The sequence below is a fragment of the Chelonoidis abingdonii genome, chromosome 4 (genome assembly GCF_003597395.2).
Source record: "Chelonoidis abingdonii isolate Lonesome George chromosome 4, CheloAbing_2.0, whole genome shotgun sequence".
NCBI classification, from domain to species: domain Eukaryota; kingdom Metazoa; phylum Chordata; order Testudines; family Testudinidae; genus Chelonoidis; species Chelonoidis abingdonii.
The window spans coordinates 20,041,438-20,064,749 of record NC_133772.1 but is presented as its reverse complement, the minus strand read 5'-3'; the positions used below and the strand labels follow the sequence as shown (position 1 = coordinate 20,064,749).

At 50.0% G+C, this 23,312-nt stretch overlaps 1 protein-coding gene across 2 annotated transcripts; it reads right to left on the bottom strand.

Moving 5' to 3' along the window:
• Positions 1–4,758: 4,758 nt before the first annotated feature.
• On the bottom strand, positions 4,759–18,857 carry FANCE (FA complementation group E). 2 transcript variants are annotated; one of them, XM_032789076.2, is made up of 12 exons: positions 18,637–18,857; positions 16,032–16,265; positions 14,689–15,361; positions 13,886–13,930; positions 13,221–13,280; positions 12,925–13,068; positions 9,183–9,306; positions 8,339–8,414; positions 7,739–7,805; positions 7,145–7,270; positions 6,176–6,276; positions 4,759–5,895 (listed from the first exon to the last, which is right to left on the bottom strand). In XM_032789076.2, exons 1-12 carry the CDS (start codon positions 18,660–18,662, stop codon positions 5,892–5,894), a joined length of 1,680 nt encoding a protein of 559 aa, XP_032644967.1. In that variant the 5' UTR covers positions 18,663–18,857; the 3' UTR covers positions 4,759–5,891. The 2 variants fall into 2 exon arrangements, with proteins under 2 accessions (XP_032644967.1, XP_074921039.1); XM_075064938.1 differs by lacking the exon at positions 4,759–5,895 and having other exon boundaries at positions 6,092–6,276; positions 18,637–18,756.
• Between the last annotated feature and the right edge of the window lie 4,455 nt (positions 18,858–23,312).

Sequence of the window (23,312 nt, the reverse complement as noted above, 5' to 3'; positions counted from 1 at the left end):
GGTAGAGGCGGAGGGAAACAGAAAATGGCTTTGTGTGGGCGCCATCTTGGGAGAGGCAGAGTGTGCACCGCCCCCCCCGCAGATTGGTGCGCAGGGCAGCTGCGCGCAGTGATTTCCTTCTCTACACGCTGCTGGATGGTCTGATAGCGGGAGAGCCGGGAGTCCACGTGCCACGCGCCGGCGGGGGCCAGAGCAGGGTGCTGAGAGCCATTGGCCCAAACTAGCACCCCTGGTTCCAGCGACAGGCCGAGCTCAGCAGAAGCAGAGCAGTCTGTGTGCAGCTCCGCGGGCGCTTTCATACCGGCTGAGGATTTAGCAAGTTGGGAAGTTGGCTGGATGCTTGGCTTTGAAGCCCAGGCTGCTTTGTCAGAGCCAGCAAAAAAAACATCTGTGGGCCAGGGTACACAGCCTGCTGGGATTTCCCAGAATGCTTGGGGTGTGGGGTCCACCCCGCCTGCCCAAACTCAGCCCACACTGTGAATACCCAGAGCTTGGCATGGCATTTCCTTGTGGCAACGTCCTTGCTGAAGTCATGGTGCTAGAGGAGGACAGGGATGCTTATTAACTGCCTGAAATCTCTGACGGAAGAGATACCATAGACCATAAAGCCAGAGTGGTGCTAAGTACATACAGAGACATATCCCAGATGAGACATGACAAGCAAGACTTTACATCTCACTTAAGCGCTTCCTTATTTCATCAAATTATTAAAATGCTTTAATCAGAGGCATGTTGCCTTAGTCAAAACAGCCCAACAACTCTCATAAAGGCAAACAGCAGCAGCAGTGGGGGGAGAGTGGTAGTTTTAAAGTTGAACCACAACAGTGTGATGAGTGTTACCGAGTGACTTGTGATAGGTAACCTGGTTCTCATCTGTCAGACACTGACAGCTTCTGTCATGCCTGAAGACATGCAGCCTAAATATTAGGACCTATGTTCAGTAATGGGATGTATTTCCAAGCTATCACTTTGTGTGCTAATGCTAGAGGATTAGGTGTTCATACGACACTAAATCCCGATAATAGTGTGTTAAGGTGAATGGCAACAAGTTGTAAATATGGGTTAATAGCCTACATTAATATAGGATTCTACATTTCCCCTACCAGTGTTTGCGATTGCACACCTATCTGAAACAGGGCACGAAAACTGTTCTAGGATATTGCCAGCAGGGAATCCTGAAGCTGGGACTTTTCAAGGGAGTACAGACAGAGTTTCAAATGTGTTTTGTTTTTTAAATAGCCCCTTTTTTCATGCTTGAGGTTTCAAACGGTTGGCGTTAGAAGCACTGCAGTATAATTTAAAGGCCAAAACTATCTTATGCGCTCAGGAGTCACAAGCAAAGTGGGTCCTTCCGCATGTATGATTTGACAAGTTACTCAGATGCAAAACTAGCTGCAACAAGGCACGTTAGACTAGAGGAACATCAGAACTGCCTAAAAACTTAGTAAAAGGATCAAATTCTCATCCATGACACTGCATGTGAGCGGTAAATGTTTTGCGCCTTCCTCAGCCTTGCCCCTCAACGCCAGCCAATGGGGAACAGCTGAGCAGCTTTGATCACTTAGCGCTAAAGGGTTTTACACTTATGACCCAGCAGGCATTTCCTTGGTCAGCTATCTTAACTTTAAGTATAAACTAAATTTTGGGGCATTCCTGGGCTTAAGGAGGAAAGTCCCAGCAGTAGAGTTCCCTAAATGCATTACGCACAACAGCTGATTAAATCCACATGGATAGTGCCACCGTCTGCCCCCACAACCCAACAGGTTTGGTTTTAAAGCATAGAAGGGATATGGGCTCATGATCAGAACTCTCCTCCCTGAAAGCTAATTGCTAACCACCAACTCCACGGGGCCATCAGAAGGACACATGATTATGTGACTTGTACAAGCTTAACTAATAAGATCCAGTTGTGATGACATGGAAATTTTCCACTATACGCTGCCTTGTTATTCAGCAGGTGGAAAAGGCTGTTTGCGCTTGAGGCTGGCTAAGAGATACAGATATGAATGGCACCTGGCTTTCTGAGGCCAGGTCTACAGTAGAAAATTAGGTCGACATAACTACGTCTTTCAGGGTGTGAAAAATCCACTCATACCCCGAGCGGCATAGTTCAGCCAATCTCAGCCCCCACATAGGCAGCACTAGGTTTACAGAAGACTTTTTCTGTCAAGCCAGCAACCGCCTGTTGGGGAGACAGAGGCTGATGAGCGACGCCCTCCCTTTGGCGTAGATAGTGTAGCCAGTCTGTGGTGAGAAGCATCTATGTTTTTAAGGCCACTGAAAGTGTTAAGATCAGCATAGAATGTGTTTTGCTTTTATTTAATTTGACCAAATCTGACTTGTGCTTTGACGCATAATCATTTAAAATCGATCTTTATAATTAATAAATCTGTTTGTTAAGTCTACCTGAAGCAGTGCGTTTGGTATGCAGTGTCAGAGGCTCCCCTTGGGATAATAAGCCTGGTACATATCAATGTCTTTGTTAAATCAATTAATTTATATAAGCTGCAGCATCCAGTGGGCATAACTGGACACTGCAAGACAGAGGTTCCTAGGGTTGTGTCTGGGACCGGAGATATTGGCTAGTGTCATTCGCTTGCAAGTAGATGGGAGCAGCTGACGTGCCAGAGGCTGTGCATGAATGGCCCAGGGGTGGGGGCTCTCACAGCAGAGCAGGGTAAGGCTGGCTCCCAGAGTCAAGGATTAGTGTGGCCTAGCAGATCACCGGTCCAGATAACACCAGAGGGGAATGTCACACCCACCTCTCAGTAGGGAAGCTGGGCAACATTCTCCAGCACCAGAACAAAAGAATTGGCTGCTGAACGGATTGGGACTCTCACCTGGAGCCTGACCAAGGAAGTCGGACTAAGAGACACATAGATCTTGATCACGGGGCTCACTGCAGCTTGGCTGGGCGCTGGGCTAAGCAGAATGGGCGATGCTTTGACCGTCATGTCTCTATGCTAACCTAAGGCCTTCCTGTGCTGTGTCCCAGTTGACTAATAAGCCCGACTTTTGACAATGCTGTCCAAGCGTCACTGCAAACGCTTGCTGAGGTGCATGAATCCCTGAAGAGTGTACAAATCTCCATCAGGAGTCTCTCTCTCTCTCTGGTGGACTCGCCAAACAGAGCTTGTGGTGTGAAGCAGGCATGCTGAAGGCCTAGAGGTCCAGTCTAAGGGGGTGGAGAAGAGACATGGGTTACCCTGGAGGAAGAATGGGCTCCTAGGAGGGTTGGGCACAGTGAAGGCCTCCTAGAGACTGTTCCAAAGTTAGGGGCATAGCACCGATCTTGTGGATCCGTGACACAAGTATATTTGCCTTGATGATCCACTTCAGGAGATGATGCCCTAGAAGTTCAGCCACTATACAGATATCTGCAGCTGGGACAAGGAGAAAGAGGGACACCCTGACCCAAAGAGCCCCCAGGATTCTTAGCACTGAAAATAAATCCACCCTGCTTCTGCCACCTGATGCTGCAGCGCCTCCTTTCCTGCCCAGCACACCAAGCTATGCCCCCTTGCCTAACCCTGTCCATGCCCATCCCCTATGCCCCAGAGCTGGGAACAGGGCCCTGGCTCCTTGGCGGGGAGGAAACATGGACAGGGGGGCTAAGAGGTAGCGTTGCCAGTTTTGGTTGGATGTATTCCTGGAGATTTAATAACATGACATAATCTTTAAAGATTAATCTTTAATTCCTGGAGACTCCAGGCCAATACTGGAGGGTTGGCAACCCCAGTAAGGGGGCCAGGTCTGGGACGGGAACAGAGCTGCAGCTGGGGGCCAAGGCTGGAAGGGCAGGACTGGAGCAGGGGCTAGGAGTGGAACCTGGAGTAGAAGCCATAGCCAAGACTGGGGCTGGGGTGAGGGCCAGGGTCAGAGCAGAGCGGGGGGGGGGGGGGCAGAGCAGGGCTGGGTGCCACTCCCAACATGGGCTACCTCAGACCTTGCCACCCCCCACAGTTTGGGGACCTCTGATTTAAACACACTGTCTCTACCTACATTAATTGCAGTATTAAAGGGACAGCATCAAGTCAAAATGGATCTGAAGTCTGTGCTTTGGGAGAAAAGGCTTAACGACACTTAAGACCCACAGGCCCGTTTCCCGTCATGTCCCCTGTAGAGAGGGACTGAGCTGCTCCATGATTTTGCACTCTCATCGCTATTGCTATGTGATGTGCATCAGTCCATTGAGATCATACCACACTGAACTGTGACCGGGGTCTCAAGACTATATTAACTCAACCCTGTCCCGGCCTCTGGCAGAATAGGGAGTCAGGGGATGGACAAAGTGACAGAGTCAGGCAGTATTGGTGTAGCCATATTGGGCCCAGGATATTAGAGACAAGACAGGTGAGGTAATAGATTTTATTGGACCAACTTCTCTGCTGAGTGAGACAAGCTTTTGAGCTACGCACAAGAGTTCTTCAGGTCCTTTCCCCATCAATCACTGGGCAGCCAGCTGAGGCTGGCTAGCGTGGAAAGAGACACTGGCTAGAGCAGGAACAAGGGCAGTTTGTTAAAACTACTTGGAAGGGGAATGTTCCGAGCCAAGTAGTGACACCGCGCAGAGACTGCTTCCCTTACCAGCCTATATACCTGCCTTGGGATCACCTGGGTGGGTCCCCACCTGTGGAATAGCTGAACCCTGGTTGAATGGTAATTGTCTCTGCAGGCCGGCTCAGGGAGGACTCATCAGGCTTAGGCAGGCTCAGGCCCAGAGGTATAACACAGAGAGAACAGCATCAGGAATACGGGTGGGTTATGAAATGATCTGTTTTATTGTACTGCTCTGACAAAGGAAAAAAGACAATACACCCAAGCAGAAATATAAATGTATTTTCCTTCAGGTTTTAGACAGACAAAAGGTACAAATGCTTTTATGAGCAGTTAATAGCACTTGGGATGTTTAATGAACCCAAAGATGAGCACAAGGGACAAGATGGAATCCTGAAGACACGGTGAGGCAAGGTGTCTCCTTTACCGAGATAACACAGGTTAAAGTCCCTTCTGGAGGGCGGTGGCGGAACAGACACTTCAGAACACCGGCCCCGAGCATTTAATTCCTCACTTTATAAACTGTACTTATGGGATAACTAATAACATCTCCAGGTCACAAACACCCCGGAGATCACAAGCTTACCAAAACCATCTGCCTTCAAAACTGGGCTGCAAGTTTCATGAGAAGAGACTTAGTGCCACTTGCTTGTAGTCCGGCCTCATCAGATATTTTGGCACTTCCAAGGAGAATGTGGAGGCAGCCGCAGGAAGAAAAGTGAAAAGGCCGAGTCATCTTTGAACCTCAAGGAAGGTCCAGTTCACGTTCTGAGGGAGAGGAAGTTATGTAATCCAAACTAGTTTCACTAGGTCTAAAGAGAGGAGGTTCGCTCAACTCTGAGCTAGCTTAGCCAGGAAAACCCTCCACGTTGGGAGATCCAAAAATACAGAGTGAGCCCCCATGTCTGAAGGGTTTTTATGCAAGAAAACAGCCCAAGTGGGAACGCAGGGGTACCTGAAGCAGGTGGGGTATTAATAAGGAGAGTTATGCTGGGAGTTCTTCTAGAATTTTAGATCTTCCTCAGCTGTGGGATTTTCCATACACAGAATCTTTAGTTGAAGGGGCATCCAGGTTTGCCCATTACTGTCACTCAACAGATGTCTCTGTTTCAGGAATATTCTGCAGGCACCAGTCTGACGTTACTTGGCATGACCTGTTCCCCAAGGTTCTGTTACGCTGGCTCTAACTCTAGCTCTGGAAGCCATCCTTCTCCTGTGCCAGAGGGGGCTCATCACAGTCACTGGTGGTATGAAGGGCCATACACAGACCCTTGGTGGCTGGAGTCTGAGAAGGCAGACATTTATACCACTCTGTTCCATTAGGATGGGCTACTTCACCTGGGAAGAAGAAAGAAGGACTCAGAAAACACTGAGGGACAGGGAAACTTACACATGGAGTAATAGCTAAAGCAAGACGTCAGTGCAGTTTCCACTCCCACGTATGTCAGCATCTCAGGGTATCTCCACCTGTTTCCATCACACTGACACTAGGAATGCAAGTGCTCAGAACTGTCTTCTCACATGCCCTCCGGGGCAGCCTGTGGTGTTCCCAGCTGGGGCAGGTGACCATGACGCTCTCCCTTTCCTGTGGAACGTAGGGACGGACTTGTTATTTCACCTGGGAGCCATTTGTTCCAGGGCAACCTGCAGAGATTTCCGGAGAGCTGTGTGGTTGAGATCCAGAGCACCAGATAAATGTCTCTGATGGGCTGGAGTAATCTGTGAAGGAAGAGGGAAAAGAAGCTGTTTAGGCCTCTCTGGCTTTGATTCAAAGGAACGGTGGCTGGTAAGAGTTAGTTTCTTTCTCATCAACAACCAAGTTTCACTGAGCTACGTGACCCTGTGTTAATAGCCTGAATTGGGAGCCCAACTCGAGACGCACTGGGCCTGATTTTCAGAGGTACTGAGCAACTGCAGCACCCACTGATTTCCATTGGAGCTGTGGAGGGTGTTGTTCTGCAGCACCTTCCGTCCAAGAAATACTCAATGCCTCTGAAAAATGAGGCCCTTAGTGTCTGACGCAGAGCTCCCCAAAATGGCAACATCCAAAAGCAGGGGCCACTTTTCAAAATGTCCCTTCCATGCCCCTCCAGCAGGCAGGAGCTCAGAAAGGTCTCATCCAAAAGGCCCAGCCTGAATACACTGCATAGAACTCAATGCATCTGCTTGTTGAGGTTCCAGGCATTCTAGCAGTTCTAAACCTGGTGCTTAAACCACTGAGTCCATTGTCCAGAAGGGGTGACTGATTTTGGGCCTTGGGCCTGGTTTTCCAGAGGTGCTGAATTGTGGGTGCTCAGCACCTTTGAAAAAATCAGGATTTAAGTGACTCTTTCCAAGTTCCAGGTGGATCAGAACTCAGGAATTCCAGATGCGCGGTATAGAGTCAGTTAAGACAGGAAGTGAAGAAGAAAATCCCATCCAACTGAAAGGTATTTACACGAGATCCCTTTCACCAACGAGATGGCGCAATGGACACCTTAAGCGGAGCTCATGTTTGTGCAATTTCCTCTTGGCCCTGTGCACATAAAAGCAAGACACCCACCACCCACCCTTCCCCCAGGACTCACAGCTCTCAGTCTAGACTCACATTGCTGCTGTATATGGTCAGCACAGCCATCATCAGCTTGGTGTAATTCATTGACCTAGCAAATTCCTGGGCCAGCCGGCACAGTTTCAGGACCAGGAGGTTAAAGAGCTCAGGGGCCAGCTCCACCTGAAAGAGAGATGTGGACATGGAGCAAGGACAATATAAGGAACAAGGAACATCTCAGACACCAAGTGTCCTAGACTGGTTCACTGCAGGTTCTGGATGAATTGAACCAAAGAGCAGTCAGCACCCACCAACAGCAACGGCACCCAAATACCCTGGGAAATTGCCAGGTGCCTGAAGGCGGCATGGGAGAGACACAGACTGCAGTTGCCCTCATCTGTAATATGGAGGAACTGCCCATGAAGACTACTGGTCGCAGCATGCAATGCTCCATCTCAAGCTGCACAGCCTAGACATGGTAGCATGGGCAGTGGATAATAACTGTGGTGGCTTGGGTCAAGGTGGAGTCCTGCTCTGGGGGGAGAGAGGACTCCAGGACATCAAGTCGGCACCTTTCGTCACTACTAAATTCACACACAGGTTTTTCAAAAGGGTCATTTAAATAAATCAGGAGAGAATGCATTTGCTCACCTGCCTTCCCAGCAATGTCTGCACAACAGTGATGAGCTCCTCTGACCATGGCATCTCAAGGACCTGGCTGGAGAGGAGAATAAGGCCAGGGCTACACTAGAAACTCTGGCCGGTATAATAATGTTGGGTAGGGGTGTGAATAATGGTGACACGTTTATACCAGCGGAGACACAGTTTTACCTCTTACTTTGTTAGAGGACCTGGTATAAGCTATGCCGATAAGGGAATTCTTTTGCCAGTAGAAGCTATGTCTGCACTAGGGGCAGTTTGCTGGACTAGCTAGACCAGCAAACCCTTTCTAGTGTTGTCTATGCCTGAGAAGGCGACATGGCTGAACTGCAAGCACAGTTTGGAATAGATCAGTGCTAGCTGCCCGCCTCTGCTTGCACAGAATTCTCCAGGGTATACGGGCTTCATGCTGGCCCCACAGTTCCCATGTGTGCAATGGAGTGGATTGTGTGCATCCAGGACAGTATCTGGCCCTCAGTCTAGAGTGAGCGAGGACTGCCTGTCTGAACCAGTGGGTGATATCATACCCTAGTCATTCCTGTGCGAGGGGACACAGTGGGTAGAAATTCCTCCCCTTCTATAAGCATTTACCTGAGTACCAGCCTCACGTACTCTGGCTCCAGGCTGTCCTCTATCAGCTCGCACACTAGCTTTGTCCGCTCGGGGCCTGCAACGACAAGATGGCAGCGTTGGCCACAAGCAGTCACATTCCATCCCCTTCCACCCGCTCCCACAGTCAGCTCCATCACCGCACACTGGGCATGTCCTCACAGCCCTGGCTCCTTGACCTGCTGCAGGGCAAAGGCCTTGTCTGCCATGCTGGAGAGAGTCTGGCTTCCCCCTGGCCACATGGATAGAATAACTGATACCAGTCCCGGTCAGAGAGAGTCTCACATTCAAAGAGTCTAGCTAGGGGCTGTTGTCTCTCACTCCAGACATGCCACTCAGGGCCTGGTGTCAGAGGGCACTGCTCCTCTCAGGTTGGAGTAGTGCCACCTTACACCAGAGCAGAACTCATCCCTTGGAACTGGTGTTCTGGGACAGGGGCTCCTTCTCCCACTCAGTCTGGATCAGGAGTTCTCAGGCATTTGCACACCCTGGGCCGCCAACAACCATTCACAACCAGACTGCTTCGTTCACTCCAGAATACACAGTGCCTGTTGCATGGGTGATTTGAAAGGAGATGCCAGTCAATGCTTGATAGGGCTTTCCCGGGCACTGAGGAGCCCTAACTCTTAGGTGACTTAGCAGGCTGGTTGCATCAGAGATGGTGAACAGGAGCAGATCTGTGCTCTCTGACCATAAAAGACAATGACTGGTGACCCACAGATCAGGTAACGCAGCTCTCCAGTGTAGTGAGAGCAAGTTGGCCGCATGCCACATACATCCGGCAGCAGAGGGGCCCTTCTCCCTGTAGGACGAGCTGTGAACTCACCTGCCCCCAAGGTCTGCAGGGCTGGAGTGAGCAAGGCACAGCAGACTGGGCGAGCGTACTTAGAACAGAATGAGGTCAGCGCAGCCATGAGATGACGGGAGGCCGGCTGGGCCAGCGAGAGAACCTAGGGCATGGAAGAAGATGCAGAACAAATACAGCTTAGCATGGAAATGCAGGCCCCGTCGCCTGGACCCTTTCCATCCCTGGGCCAGTCAGTGAAGCCCAAGTGTTTAAGGGGCCTATGGGGGGAATGTTACCAAGTCTAGCGCATACCATTTAGAAAGGGCACAGTCTCCCCTGCTGAAGGGGAAGGGAGATAAGAAGGAACCAGCACCCATTCCGTGGTGTTTTGCTCTATTCTCTAAAGTCAGGGGATGTCTTGGGCACAGGGCACAGACTCTGCTCCAGCCAGGCCGAGGTCCCTTTCTCTGCTGCTCGGGCCCTTTGGCACTGTTGGCAACCAGTGAACTCGCAGAGCAACACCCAGCCAGTGCCATGGGCAATGATCTCAGATCCAAGCTTGACACCCCTACTGGAGACCTCATGCACTCCTCCGACCACATCATCTGCACCAGTGACTGCAAAGAGTTACAAACGGATCTCACAAAACTGGGTGACTGGGCAACAATATGGCAAAAGAAGTTGAGTGTTGATAAGTGCAAAGTAATAGACATTGGAAAACATAATCCCAACTATACAGAAAAAGTGATGGGGTCTTATTATAAGCCTTTCTCCCAAATCTGGATCTTAGCGTCCAAAATCTGGGTGCTTAGCATGAACCTCCAAGCTTAATTACCAGCTTGGATCTTATCTCGCTGCCACCAGACAGGAATTACAGCGCCTGTCTCGCTCTGGTCCCCCAACTTTCCCTGGAGGGACCCCAAGACCCAGAAGCTCTGAGTCTTATCGGCAAGGGAAATAACCCACTTCCCTTTCCCCTCTCTCTCCCACCCAGACTTTCTTATCTGGGCTAACCTCAGAGTACGGATGCAATCTCTTTACATCACAATACCAAGAAGCATATCTCTTCTATTCCACAAAGAGACAAACCCCAAATACAAGGAAACAGAAAAGATTCTCTCTCTTTCCCCCTCCCACCAATTCCCTGGTGCTGCAGAGCTTATCCTCCGTAGATCAAACACAAAGAGAATTCCCTCCTCTTGTTCCTTAGCCTACCCAGAGAGAAAAACTCAAACAAGTCTTAAAAAGAAAACTTTATATAAAAAAAAGAAAGAAAAAGACATCAAAATTTCTCTGTATCAAGATGACAATAATACAGATCAATTGCTTAAAAGAAAAAAATGAATAAACAGTCTGATTCAAAAAGATATCCAATTTGAAACATTCCAGCAAGTTACACACATGTAAATACACCCAAAACAACATAAAAGCCTATATGTTTTTTCTACCTGTACTTACAATTGGAAACAGAAGATTAGAAGATAGAAACAGAAAGCGTCTCATAGCTGAGAGACAGACAAAGACACAGAGCCAAGATAAAAGAGACCCACATTTCCCTCCCTGACTTTGAAAAATCCAGTTTCCTGGTTGGTCCTCTGGTCAGGTGTTTGGTTCCCTTTGTTAACCCTTTACAGGTGAAAGAAACATTAACCCTTAGCTATCTATTTATGACAGGTCTAAATTAGCTGTTACCACTCAGAAAAGAGATCTTGGAGTCATTGTAGATAGTCCTCTGAAAACATCCATTCAATATGCAGCAGCAGGAAAAAAAGAAAAAAAAAAAAAAACTAGCCAAATGCTGGGAATCATTAGGAAAGGGATAGATAAGAAGACAGTAAATATCATAATGCCACTATATAGACCCATGGTTCACCCACACTTTGAATATCCGTGTGCTGTTCTGGTGGCTGCTTCTCAAAAAAGATACATCTCTACCCCGATATAACGCTGTCCTCGGGAGCCCAAAAATCTCACCACGTTATAGGTGAAACTGCATTATATTGAACTGGCTGTGATCTGCCAGAGCACGCAACCCCCCACCCCCAGAGCACTGCTTTACTGCATTATATCCGAATTCATGTTACATCGGATCACATTATATCAGGGTAGAAGTGTATATTAGAATTGGAAAAAGTACAGAGAAGGGAAACAAAAATTATTAGGGGAATGGAATAATTTCTGTATAAGGAGATATTAAAAAAGATGGACCGTTCAGCTTGAAAAAGAGACAACTGAGGCAGACTATATGATACAGGGCTATAAAATCACGACTGGTGTGGAGAAGGTGACTAGGGAAGTGTTATTTACCCCTTCACAGAACACAAGAACTAGGATTCACCCAATGAAATGAATAGGCAGCAGGTTTAAAACAAACAAAAGGAAGTATTTCTTCACACAGCGCAGAGTCAACCTGTGGAACTTGTTGCCAGGGGATATTGTGATGGCCAAAAGTACAACTGGGTTCAAAACAGAACTAGGTAAGTTCATGGAGGATAGATCCTTCGATGGCTATTAGCTAAGGTGGTCAGGGACGCAACCCCATGCTCTGGGTGTCCAAGCCTCCGAGTGCCAGAAGCTGGGACTGGATGACAGGGGATGGATCATTCGCTAATTGCCCTGTTCTTTCCATTCATTCCAGCATCTGGCACCAGCCACTGTTGGAAGACACGATACTGGGCTAGATGGACCATTGGCCTGACCCAGTATGGCTGTTTTTTTTGTCATTCCTTTCACTGGCTTTCTGGCTCTTACCGGAACATATTCATGCTCTTTGGTTCATGTCAAAGGCCGCACGTGACCTTGTCCCCATCTCCGCTCACTTCCTCTTACTCCTTACGCTCCAACCCATCGTCCTGGCTTCTTGAATCCTTCAGCTCTCTCTGTCCCTTTCTCTCTCCTTCCCATTCTTCACCCAGAGCCTATCAGGTTGCTCCCGATGGTGCTGAGTTGGCAAAGTCTGACGCATGTGTTTAGCTTTAAGCACGTACATGCTTCTTTGCAGGATTGGGGCGCATGTCTGCAAATCTTTACCCTCTTCTTATCCACCAAGGACTGTCTCACTGCCTCCTCCTTCAAATCCACTTCTGCTGTGAATCCTTCCTGTGCCCACCCTTGCCCTGGGCTCAGCACCAGTTCCAGCTCTTGACTCTATCTCAGGCTATAAGCCCCTGGGGCAGGGCCCGTAAGGTTTTAAAAGATTTAGCAAAGGGCTGTGTAAATTTGCAGCATTCAATAATTGGTTTATAAGAATGGTTCCTACGGGATGGTTCTGTCAACAGCAGGAACACAACTCAGCACAGACCCCCAAGTTACAGCCGTCAATACCTTTGTAACTGTAGGCCTGGGTGGCTCAGGAGATTGGGCATGAGCGCTAGCAGTGCTCACCAGAAAGTTGTTGGTTCCAGTACAAGGCAGCAGTCGCAAAAAGGGGTTATCTGTAACCCCACAAGCAGTGAGCTGGTGTCTTTTAGCGCGGTTCCTAGTAAGCAGGTGCCAGTGGTACAAAATCCGTAGCACTGGCCTTGGGAGCTGGCTCAAGGTTTAGAGAGGTCAAGCATTGAACAGGTTACGGAGCCTGAGCTCTTCTCCCGCCCGTATTGACAGAACCAGTCGGGGAAAATTTACCCTATCACTGCACAGTGCTGCACCTGTTCTGTACAGGCAGGACTTCAGTCTCCAGGGATTCACCAGCATGAAGCACAACATACAACCCCTTCTCTCACCTATCAAACAGGAGAATGGATCCTGGAGGACACTGTCTCTGGGGGCCATCGGTACCTACCCGCTGGAGGAAGAGCTGCTCCGTCAGCACTGCGGCATTAGTGTAGCTGAGCTTGGGCGTGAGAGCCAGCAGCCAGGTGCAGAAATGTACGAGGATGTGTTCTGGACGCTCTGAGAGCTGGAGTAATGAGCACAGTCCCTCCAGCTGGAAGAGAGACCATATAAGCATTACAGACAGCAGCGGGACATTTCCCAAGCACTGAAGAACGAGGAGAGGATTAGAGGCTGGTTCCCTGGGGATGATTTTTATACGGGCTGCAATCAGCATCCCTTCCCGTGTTACCATTGCCAGCTCACCTGGCCAGGGGTGCATTCGTTCAGGATCTGCAGTTCAGGAGGAGCAGTCCCATCTGTTTGCTTAAGAGAAATAGGAGATCAAACAGGCCATTTGAATAACAGGTTCTATCCCCGTTCCCCTAGTTGGTTTCAAAGGAAAACATTCTCTGCTGCTTAACACAGAAGTTTGGACAGACCCAGGTTCAGAGCACAGCAAAGCCACAAGATGTCCAACTTCACACATAGGAAGAAGAGCAGCATCTGCAGTGACATCAGCCCAGAGGAAAACTTAGAAAAGGAATCAATTCTCAGGTGTCAGGGGTTAATCAGGTAACCGCTGGAGGAGCAGGGGGGGTTGGATGGGTTGGCAGTTCTTAGGGGGGCAATGGGGGGCAGGAAGTGGGAGGGGGAGGATAGGCGGCAGGGGCCAGGCTGTTTGGGCAGGCACAGCTTTCCCTACCCAGCCCTCCATACAGTTTTGAAACGCCAACGTGGCCCTCGGGACAAAATGTTTGCTCACCCCTGATGTAGCAGCAGGACTGCCCTTTTCCCAGTACAGGTCACCCCCTCCACCTCTTCCTGCAAAGCCTGTCTCCTTGGATCAAACACATTCGCTTTCTGGAGGCCCTGGTGCAAGCTGGTTTAGACCAAGTGCTCCTAGTGGGAAGGCAGATGCGAATACTTACATTTGACTCCATCTCTAGCAGCATCTTCAGTCTAGGTACGTGCATCTGGGAAAAACATTTTAAAAACAGTTAAAGCCTAGAAAGAACAAAACCCCCAGGAGGGAGGCAAAATTCTCAAAGCCAGCCAGATAATTCCCCAGCCTATTTTACTTCCCCTTTGGTTTCTGGGATGGGACAAGGGAAGGCAGAGAATCAAATCTCAGTGCTCTGGGCCATTTCCTTCATTCTCCTGTTCTGAACTGTGGTGTTACGTTGCTGTGTGCTGTTAAAGGGCTGCTGTGCTTCACCCCAGAAGCAGCTGCATTTCAGTAGCAGGCAGCAGGACCCCTAGAAATGCCACAAGTAGTTTGCAATCAGTCAGCAGAGCCCTTTGGGATCTGTGGGTGGGAGGAGGTATATCAGTGGTAGCCATTATTCCACTTAAAGGCAGCCATTAGTAGCAGCCACCTCTGGAAAGAGAGCCAGCTGCTGAAAAATGGCTGAGAAACTGGAGTTACAAGATAATCCCTTTCACACCTACACTGTTTATTCCCAAAGAGCAGGCCCTCGGCTCTAGGCCCCACTCCTGCCCGTGTGGCTCCACAAAGCCCAATTTTGGTAGCCTTTATGGAATAGGACAAGTGTCAGCTGTTCAGTGCTGCTGTTCATTGGGCAGGGGATACAGCGTCACCAGGCGAGGCGAGGCACGGAGAGGAGAGAAAGGGGAGCTCTATTGGCCATACTGCTTTGGATATTGGAAAGGCTGGGTTCTGCGCTTGCACTGAGATAACTCACTTAGAAGGAATTCAAACACTAGCTGGTACCTGCATAAAATCAGGGACTTTTGCTGCTGCGTCCTGCTGGGAACACTGACTGGCCTCTCTTGTCTCCATGATGGCATCCAGCTGGGTATTTTCATTGGCCCCCCTGGTTTGACTGTGAATGGACCCACGTCCAGATGCCTCTATACCAATCTCATCCTCCCTAGCACCAGCTCCTTTCACAAAGGTGCCTCCTGCCAGAAGTTCCAGGTCTAACTCCTCCTCTTCCAACCGGGACCTTTTCCTCTGCCTCTCCCCCTCGGGGTCCAGACTTTCCTCAGCTACTTGCTTGCGCTTCCTAAGCTGAGATGCTGAGTCGGTCGCATCCCCAGCTGGCCAGAGTTCAGGGCCTGGATGCTCCTGAATGAACCAGCTCCATTTCCTTTCCAAGTCCAGTCTGCTCTGAGTGCCACCCGCAATCTTCTGGCACAGAGTTTTAAGCTGCTGCCGGCACGTGTCTGTCAGCGGAACCGGAGTCCAACAGCTCCTCTCTTCTCTCAGCCCCCTCTGAAGTAGATCCCGCAGGGCCTGCACCCAAAGGTCTGGGCTGGGATCTTTCCTGGTAGCCTGAAGCAGCTGGCTGAGGCAGTCCTTCGGCACGCTGCCCTGCACCATGTGTAGCAGGGAGAAGAGATTTCTCTGGCACAGCACAGGAAGTAACAGCAGTATTGGTCTCCTGAGCAGGGGGCAGAAGGCGGGGGGGGGGGGGAGGAAAAAAAAAGAAGGAATGAAATTCGCTTGTAGATATGCTCCAGGGAAAGGGTCAGGTCCCGGGTGCTGCCTCCAGAAGTCCTAATTCACCATACGCTGGAGAGAAAGGAGCAGGCAGAGGAGCAGAGATGGGCCGCCTGGGAATCTGACAGGGTCAGATAGAGCGTTTATAGAAAAAAGGATCTGGTCTCAGCCCCCTCTTGACCTGAAGGATCCCCAACATTCTGACCACAAGACGGCCCTGCTCTGGAACTAGGCACTTTCTGTCTGCCTCACCTTCCCCCGCGTGACACAGGGAACCCCCCTGCCTCCCACGGGCACTGCAGCAGTTAGTTATGCAGACACCTGTGTGCAAAGCATTATTAATGCACAGACCAGCACGTTGCTTCTTCTCCGCACTCAGGGCCACGCCTGCCCTCTTTACTCAACCCACACTCCCAGTGCAGTACATGAGCAAGAGGTTTGGCACTCCAGGGCTGGTCCTGAACGATGCCGAGCTGCCTCATCTCCCACGGGCTTGAATGGGAATTAAGGGCAATCAGCGCCGTGAAGGACTGGGCCCTTAAAGGGCCGAAGCAACTGCTGGACGGAGAAGTTATTGTGGGTTTTCTAAATAGACAACATAAGCGACTCACAGGATGAGGGTCCTCTCGGGTCCTAGCAGCACGGGCTCTTCAGAACACAAGGTCTCGGTGAAGATCTGCCAATGGAACGCCTGTCCCGGAGCATCGCAGGCCTGGATGCGCTGGAGGGCTCGGAAGGCAGCCAGCGCCCCGCATGGCCCGGACGTCAGCGTGTGGAGGAGGAGACGGGAAGGCTTGTCAAACTTCTGCAGCCAGGGAGCTGGGGGAGCTTCCATCTCACCGGCCCTGCAAAGGCCACATCCAATGTTGATGGGGCACATTCCAAGGGCCCCCGGCAATGCAATAAAACCCCAAGAGCAGCCAGGAGAGGTGAGGGGAAAATAGGATTTGCCATATATTGGCTTAGGCCATAAAAGGGGTGCATAGGAGACAATTAGGGCATCTAGTATGGTACCCAGCATCCAAATCACACCACTAGGTTGTCTAGCCCAGTACCCCATCTCCTGCTATAGTGGATCCAATCATCTTGTCTCCTTCCATGTACTAGCTGAGATAGTAAGATACCCCAGGAGACAGATGAGACCACTGGTCTGCCTAGTAAGATCTCCCTTCTCCCAGAAAAGCTTCAGAGCAGGGTGAAAACATCCCACGACGGACTTAGCCTATTGCAGAACACGGCCTGGGGAAGGGCAGGAATTCCTTTCTGACCTGCTGCAGTTGGCTTCTGCCCTGGAGCACTGATTGGATTAGCCTTCTCCTAGGCCCCCTAACTATTATTGGTCATAAAATCACACAGCCCCTTTTAAAATCCAGCCACTGCATTTGCCTCAGTGACTTCCTGTAGCCGTGACACAAGGGAGAGGAGCAGCAGCAGCTCACGAGCTAACACAAAAGATGAAAAGCAAATTCATTTTGTGTAGACAGCCCTTGTCACGCACAGCACCCCCCTACCCCTCAGCTACCCCCAAGACAGGGCTGAAGAGATATGCCCTACCAGGTGCCTGGCGCACAACACTTCAGCAGACAGTGAACTCCATAGAGCCCTGGACGGCTGTTTTCCACACTGGCTTGGAGGTAGGAGCAGGGAGCTGCTGAGCACGGCACCCACGGTCAAGCAGGGCAGTTACTGGAGCCTAGAGGCAACCTTCACATTGCAAACACGGCACACGGAACGTCTAATGCAGGGGTTCGCAGACTTTTGTACTGGTGACCCCTTTCACACAGCAAGCCTCTGAGTGCGATCCCCCTTTATACATTAAAAACCCTTTTTTATATATTTAACACCATTATAAATGCTGGAGGCAAAGGAGGGTTTGGGGTGGAGGCTGATAACTTGTGACCCCCCATGTAATAACCTCACGACCCCCCGAGGGGTCCCGATCCCCAATTTGAGAACCCCTGATCTAATGCATAACAAAAATATTCCACCCGTGGGGCCACATTCGGGGCCAAGTGGTTTATTTGCTTTACAAATAAGAACCCAGAAATGCACCCACAGAATCTGCAGAAGCCTTGTTTGCAGGGTTTTAATAATACATAGAAACCAGATCACTGAAATCCAAGTCCGCTCTGTTCCACCCACTAGACCACGCTGCTGTGGTGCACACAGAGGACAGGAGGGAAAATGTGGCCCTAAGCAGGTTTTGTGCTGGGAATGGCTTCTGGGGGAGCTCCCAGGCCCCCAAGAATGCCTCTAAAATCTCAGGACTCTTGGGCAGTGCAGGTGCCATAGCTGTGGATACCACAGACCCGCTAGCCCCAGAGGCTAAACCCACAAATGAAACAGGGAGATGGGTGCTGTCCTGACAGCCCACAAACAAGACGTCAGCTCTACAGCCACACAGCCATCAAAATTCACCCAACATAACTCCAAAGAGACCAGCGGGATGAGGCACGGCCCAGTATGCCTGGGAGAGATTAGTCACGATTTAAGACCATACAATGTCAATTTTTATCCCTGCCCCCAAAATTGCAAAATGGAACTGGGGGGAAACACAGGGGACCCCAGGCTTTGTCTAGACTAGGATTTCAAAGGTGTGGGCTAATGTGTTAGCAGCTAAGAATTGCCATCTCAACCTGGATTATGCATGCTAAAGGCACAGTCCCTTATACACATATTTGCCAGCACCTTCCAAATCCTGGCCCGGACTGTGCCCAAGGGGGAAATCTCAAGCCAAAACGTTCAGTCCGGACATCTGCGGGTCTAAATCCATAGCTGGGCTCCACCACAGAAGAGGCCTGATTCTGTAAGGCAGCGGTTCTCAACCAGGGGTACACACAGGTCTTCCAGGGGGTACATCAACACATCTAGCTATTTGCCTAGTTTTACAACAGGCTACATGAAAAGCACTAGTGAAGTCAGTACAGACTAACATTTCATAGGCAATGACTTGTTTATACTCCTCTGTATACTATACGCTGAAATGTAAGTACAAGGTTTATATTCTGATCAATTTATTTTATAATTAGATGGTAGGAAATCAGCCATTTCTCAGAACGAGTGGCTGTGCCACTCTTGTATTTTTATGTCTGATTTTGTAAGCAAGTAGTTTTTAAGTGAGGTGAAACTGGGGGTGCACAAGACAAATCAGCCTCCTGAAAGGGGGACAGGAGCCTGGAAAGGTTGAGCCCCGCCCTGCCCTAAGGCATTGAGTACCTGCAGCTCCTATTAGCCTCCATCATAGCGCTGACAGCAGGCCACTGACTCCGGATTTAGCAGCCTCCTGTGTGAATCCTTCGGCTTCCCCGCTCAGCACGCCAGGGAGGCCCCAGAGAGCAGCTGCAGCCCGCTGGGGGTAGCTGCCAGAGGGTTGATTTCCCCTCTAGCTTCAGCATCCGCTCTGCACAGCCTCCATCTGTCAGAGCCCAGCTCCCACTGGGACAGCATGTTCCACTTCCTGGTTCACAGGCCCTCTCTTTTCCTTCCACCCTTAAAGGAGCAGCGTCCCTCCGCCGCACACCCCAAAACATCCCATGCCCCCAACACGCAGACCCCTGTCCCTGCTCCCCTGCCTGCCCACAACCACTCACCGTCATTTGCTGAAATGCCAGGGGAGGACACGAAACCTTTGCTTGCCAGCGTTACATCATTAGATCAAGGGGTTTCAGGGGCAGGCAGGAAGGGGGCCATATGGCCCACCCAGAATCAGAGCCCACAATCTCATCTTTCCTTCCCTCCCCCCAAATCTTGAGACCTGTTTGGCACTGCTATTCTGTTTCTTGGAGGGTCGCTTGATTTCTGAACGGCACGTCTGCAACACACACAGACTTTGCCAGCTTGAATTCACCCAAATTTATAGTGATACCAGTCTGGCCCCTATCTCACTTCCAGCCTCTCCCCAACCCCCATATTATAATTCGTTCAGTCCATGGGCCCCCTAACTCCACATCAGTCCCCCTCCCCATGCAGCAATTATTTATCCCTTCCCTCCCCGATTGCCGCCTGTTCAGGTTTTCTCAGAATTGTCCCCTTATTGAGGCCATTGGCCTGGGAAATCCGTAAGGATGCTCAGTGCACATGCCCAGCTGCCTAGTGTTCTGGGCTCAGGCTCTTTCTGGATGTCCAATTTTTTTTTATATTCCAGCCTCTGCATCAATTCCCACTGCCCCAGCTCCACCCCTGCTCCTTTTTCCCGCTCAAGGTTCTTCACCTCCCTGCTCCCAGGGCTTGGGGGGAGCAGCCAGGTCCTCTTCTCCCACTCCCCAGGTGTGGTGTTGCAGGAAAAGAGAGGGGAGTAGCTGTGAAACACCCTATCTAGGGCCAGAACCTTGTTTTAATATGTGTACAGCCCCCAGCCCATTGGAGCACTGATCTCAACTGGCGGCTCGGGGCATTGCTGCAAAATGAATAACCATGAATTGGCCAAGCTGACTGCGAGGCAGCAAAGGTGCCAAAAAGGAAAGGTGATGTTTAGAAATCTTTCCCTTCCAGCAATCGCAGGCCCTGCTAGTAATCTGCACAGTGCGTGAGTTTAAGTACCTTTGACTTTAAGGCTCTCTGGGTGGAGGATTTGGCCCCCAGCACTTCAATGAAACATTTCCAAGCTCACCCACAATTGTCTGAAATCGCCTTTATTCCAGCAGTTACAAATTCAGCACTTGTATCACCACTGCACATCATATAGTCCCTGTCATGGACTATACCCCGTTGCGCTGCGTGCTGTACAAACCGAACAAAAAGACAATCCTTACCCACCAAGAGCTTACCATCTAAATCAGGGGTTCTCAAACCAGGGGTCAGGACCCCTCAGGGGGTCCCAAGGTCATTACATGGGGGGGTCAGGAGATGTCAACCTCCACCTCAAACCCCGCTTGCCTCCAGCATTTATAATGGTGTTAAATATATTAAACAGTATGTTTAACTTATTAGGGGGGTTGCACTCAGAGGCTTGCGATGTGAAAGGGGTCACCAGTAAAAAAGTTTGAGACCCACTGATCTAAATGACAGGCTTGCTTTCTCTGCTATATTACTTAACAGATGCGCTGAACGTGATTGCTGATAGAACAGAAGTCACCAGGTGGCACTGTTACATGCGCTCAGTTCTTTTTCTTTGCATGAGAAGGATTTTGGTTTGGAAGATAGTGCTGTGGTGTAGTTTGTTTGGGGGTGTAGAGGTGGACTTATTTTTTCAGCAGGAGCTGTGGCAAGCAACAAGAACGTTTGCGCTCTGACGTCATCTCCCAGAATGGAGTAGGGGCCTGCTAACAGGTCTTGGGAGGTTGGCTGAGTTCTGGCAGAGAGGATTGCTGGGGTGCTGTTTGTGGGCACCTCTGGGCTAAGGCTGGAGTACAGAGGGTAAATAAATTGCACTCAAAATATACTCAGGTTCTGCCTCACCAATTCATCCTCCAGTAGGAAGTTGACCTGACATCTGGTACTGCTTGGCACAGGGGAGACCTTATTTTAAAGGTTGTGTGTTTCAGCCCATTTTTCATAATTTCTATGCACACCTCCCCCCCTCTACACTGAAGTGCCACAAACATTAGACTCAGCAGCCTCCCCTCAACCCACACACGAATCAGTGGGATCCAGCCCATCCCTGTAACCTCCAAACATACCAAAGACTCTGGTTCCCCCAGAGCAGGGAGGAAAGATCCATCCCCTGAATGCCTCCCTCCAAAGGCTACATGGGCCTCCCCAGCGAAATACTGTAACACCGGCCTGTAGTGACACACCTCAGAAATTGGTTTTATGTAAGCAGGGCCCAAAACACCCATATAACAGCACCATGAGGATGTTACAATGATTTGGTGCCAGCTTTTGATCGCTTTTATATTTAACCTTAACTCTGAAGGGCCTGGTCTGTGTAGTGCTTAGGGGGCAGATGGTTTTTACCTTGCCTGCCCTCGCTGGGTTCAGAGCTGCTAGGGCAGCATCTGCTACTTCTTCGTAGAGCAGCGGTAAGTTTAGCCCAGTGCTCCCTGCAAGCTGTGCTGGGAGAGGCATGTTTGCAGTTCAAACAGGAGAGCAGAGCACAGGCCCACGCCCTGAAGGAAGAATGGCTCCCCTGTGGCATTTCAAAGCCAGCTGCAGATGAAGCGTGTGCATTTTCTAGTCATGAGTGAGTAGCTCACCCCTGCAGTTAGTATTTATAGGTACAGCAGCCCTGGTAGGATACAATGGCCCAACCCACGAAGTACAGTAGTGAAACATGCCTTACTTCAGCATGCTGTTTTAAGGGGATGGGAGGTAATTTACCACTTCTCTCCTCTTCACACACACACACACCCAGCAAGACCCCAGCATACTGAGTCCCCTGTTTCCTGGCCCACAAAACAGTGTGGAAGGAATTGATTAAAGGTGCAGCCTCCCAGAAAGGAGAGGCAGCCTGGCCTGCCCGTTTCCCCTGCCACGCTGGCATAGGCTCCCTTGCTGAAGGGCTGGAAGCAACTTGTGATTTGCAGCATTATCTTTCCACTCCCTTTGCCTTTACAGAGGCTCTGGACCTGGACTCTGTGCCATATAGATACGTGTTTATGGCTCTGCCAACTGCTCCAGTGAAGACGGGCAAGGCAGATCATTTCATACTTTACTGGAGGCTGGGACACAGCCACTGTTGATCCTGCCCCCTAGGGGATGAAATGGGCTGCACGGGACAAGCAAATTCAGTTCATGCTCACAATGAATTGCCTTGTGCACAGACTTCTCATCAGACCTCCTGGCAAGAGCAGGGGTTGTTTTAATAACCTTTTTCTCATGGCATGAGAGGGACAAGAGAGTCTGTCCTGGATCCTAGTAACTTTCAGTGGTGAGACACCAGCCTTAGATGTCCCACCATCAGAAATTCAGGCCAGGCTGGGCTCCTTAAGTATATGTGAGTGGAGTGATGCCTGGACACATACAGGCCTTCCAGGTGGAGGTTGAGGGGAGAGGGCTTCCCAGCTTGATAAGACAAGAGCTAGTTCTGCTCAAGCTGGCATGCTAAAACTAGCAGTGTAACCAGCAGTCACACGGCCGGCAGCTTGGCCTAGCCCCCCAGCACAAACCCAGCCAGGCCCACTGCGTACATTCAGGCAGATGTCTGGTGCACTTGCACAAGCAGAACTAGCCCATGTCTCCTGAGCCTGGGAAGCATGCTCCCAAGTGAAGTGTGAACAGACATAAGAACAGCCATACTGGGTCAGACCAAAGGTCCATCTAGCCCAGTGTCCTGTCTTCCAGCAGTGGCCAATGCCAGGTGCCCTAGAAGAAATGAACAGAACAGGGAATCATCAAGTGATCCATCCCCCGTCATCCACTCCCAGCCTCTGGAAAACAGAGGCTAGAAACACCCTCCCTCTCATCCTGGCTAACAGCCATTGATAGACCTATCCCCCAGGAATGTATCTAGTTCTTTTTTGAACCCTTCGGTGTCTTGGTCTTCACAACATCCATGGCAAAGAGTTCCACAGGTTGACAGCCCGTTGTGTGAAGAAACACTTCCTTTTGTTTGTTTTAAATCTCCGGCCTATTAATTTCCTTTGGTGACTCCTGGTTCTTGTGTCTGAGGAATAAATAACACTTCCTTATTTACTTTCTCCAGAACAGTCATAATTGTACAGACCATCATATCCTCCCTTAGTCAACTCTTTTCCAAGCTGAGAAATCCCCTTTTTATTAATCTCTCCTTATATGGAAGCTGTTCTATACCCCTCAGAATTTTTGTTGCCCTTCTCTGTACCTTTTCCAATATATCTTTTTTGAGATGGGGCATCCACATCTGTACACAGTATTCCAGATCTGAGCATACTATGGATTGTGTGTACACACACACACACACAATCCCATTCCTAATGATTCCCAACATTCCTTTTTGACTGCCGCTGCACATTGAGCAGAGAACTATACACAAC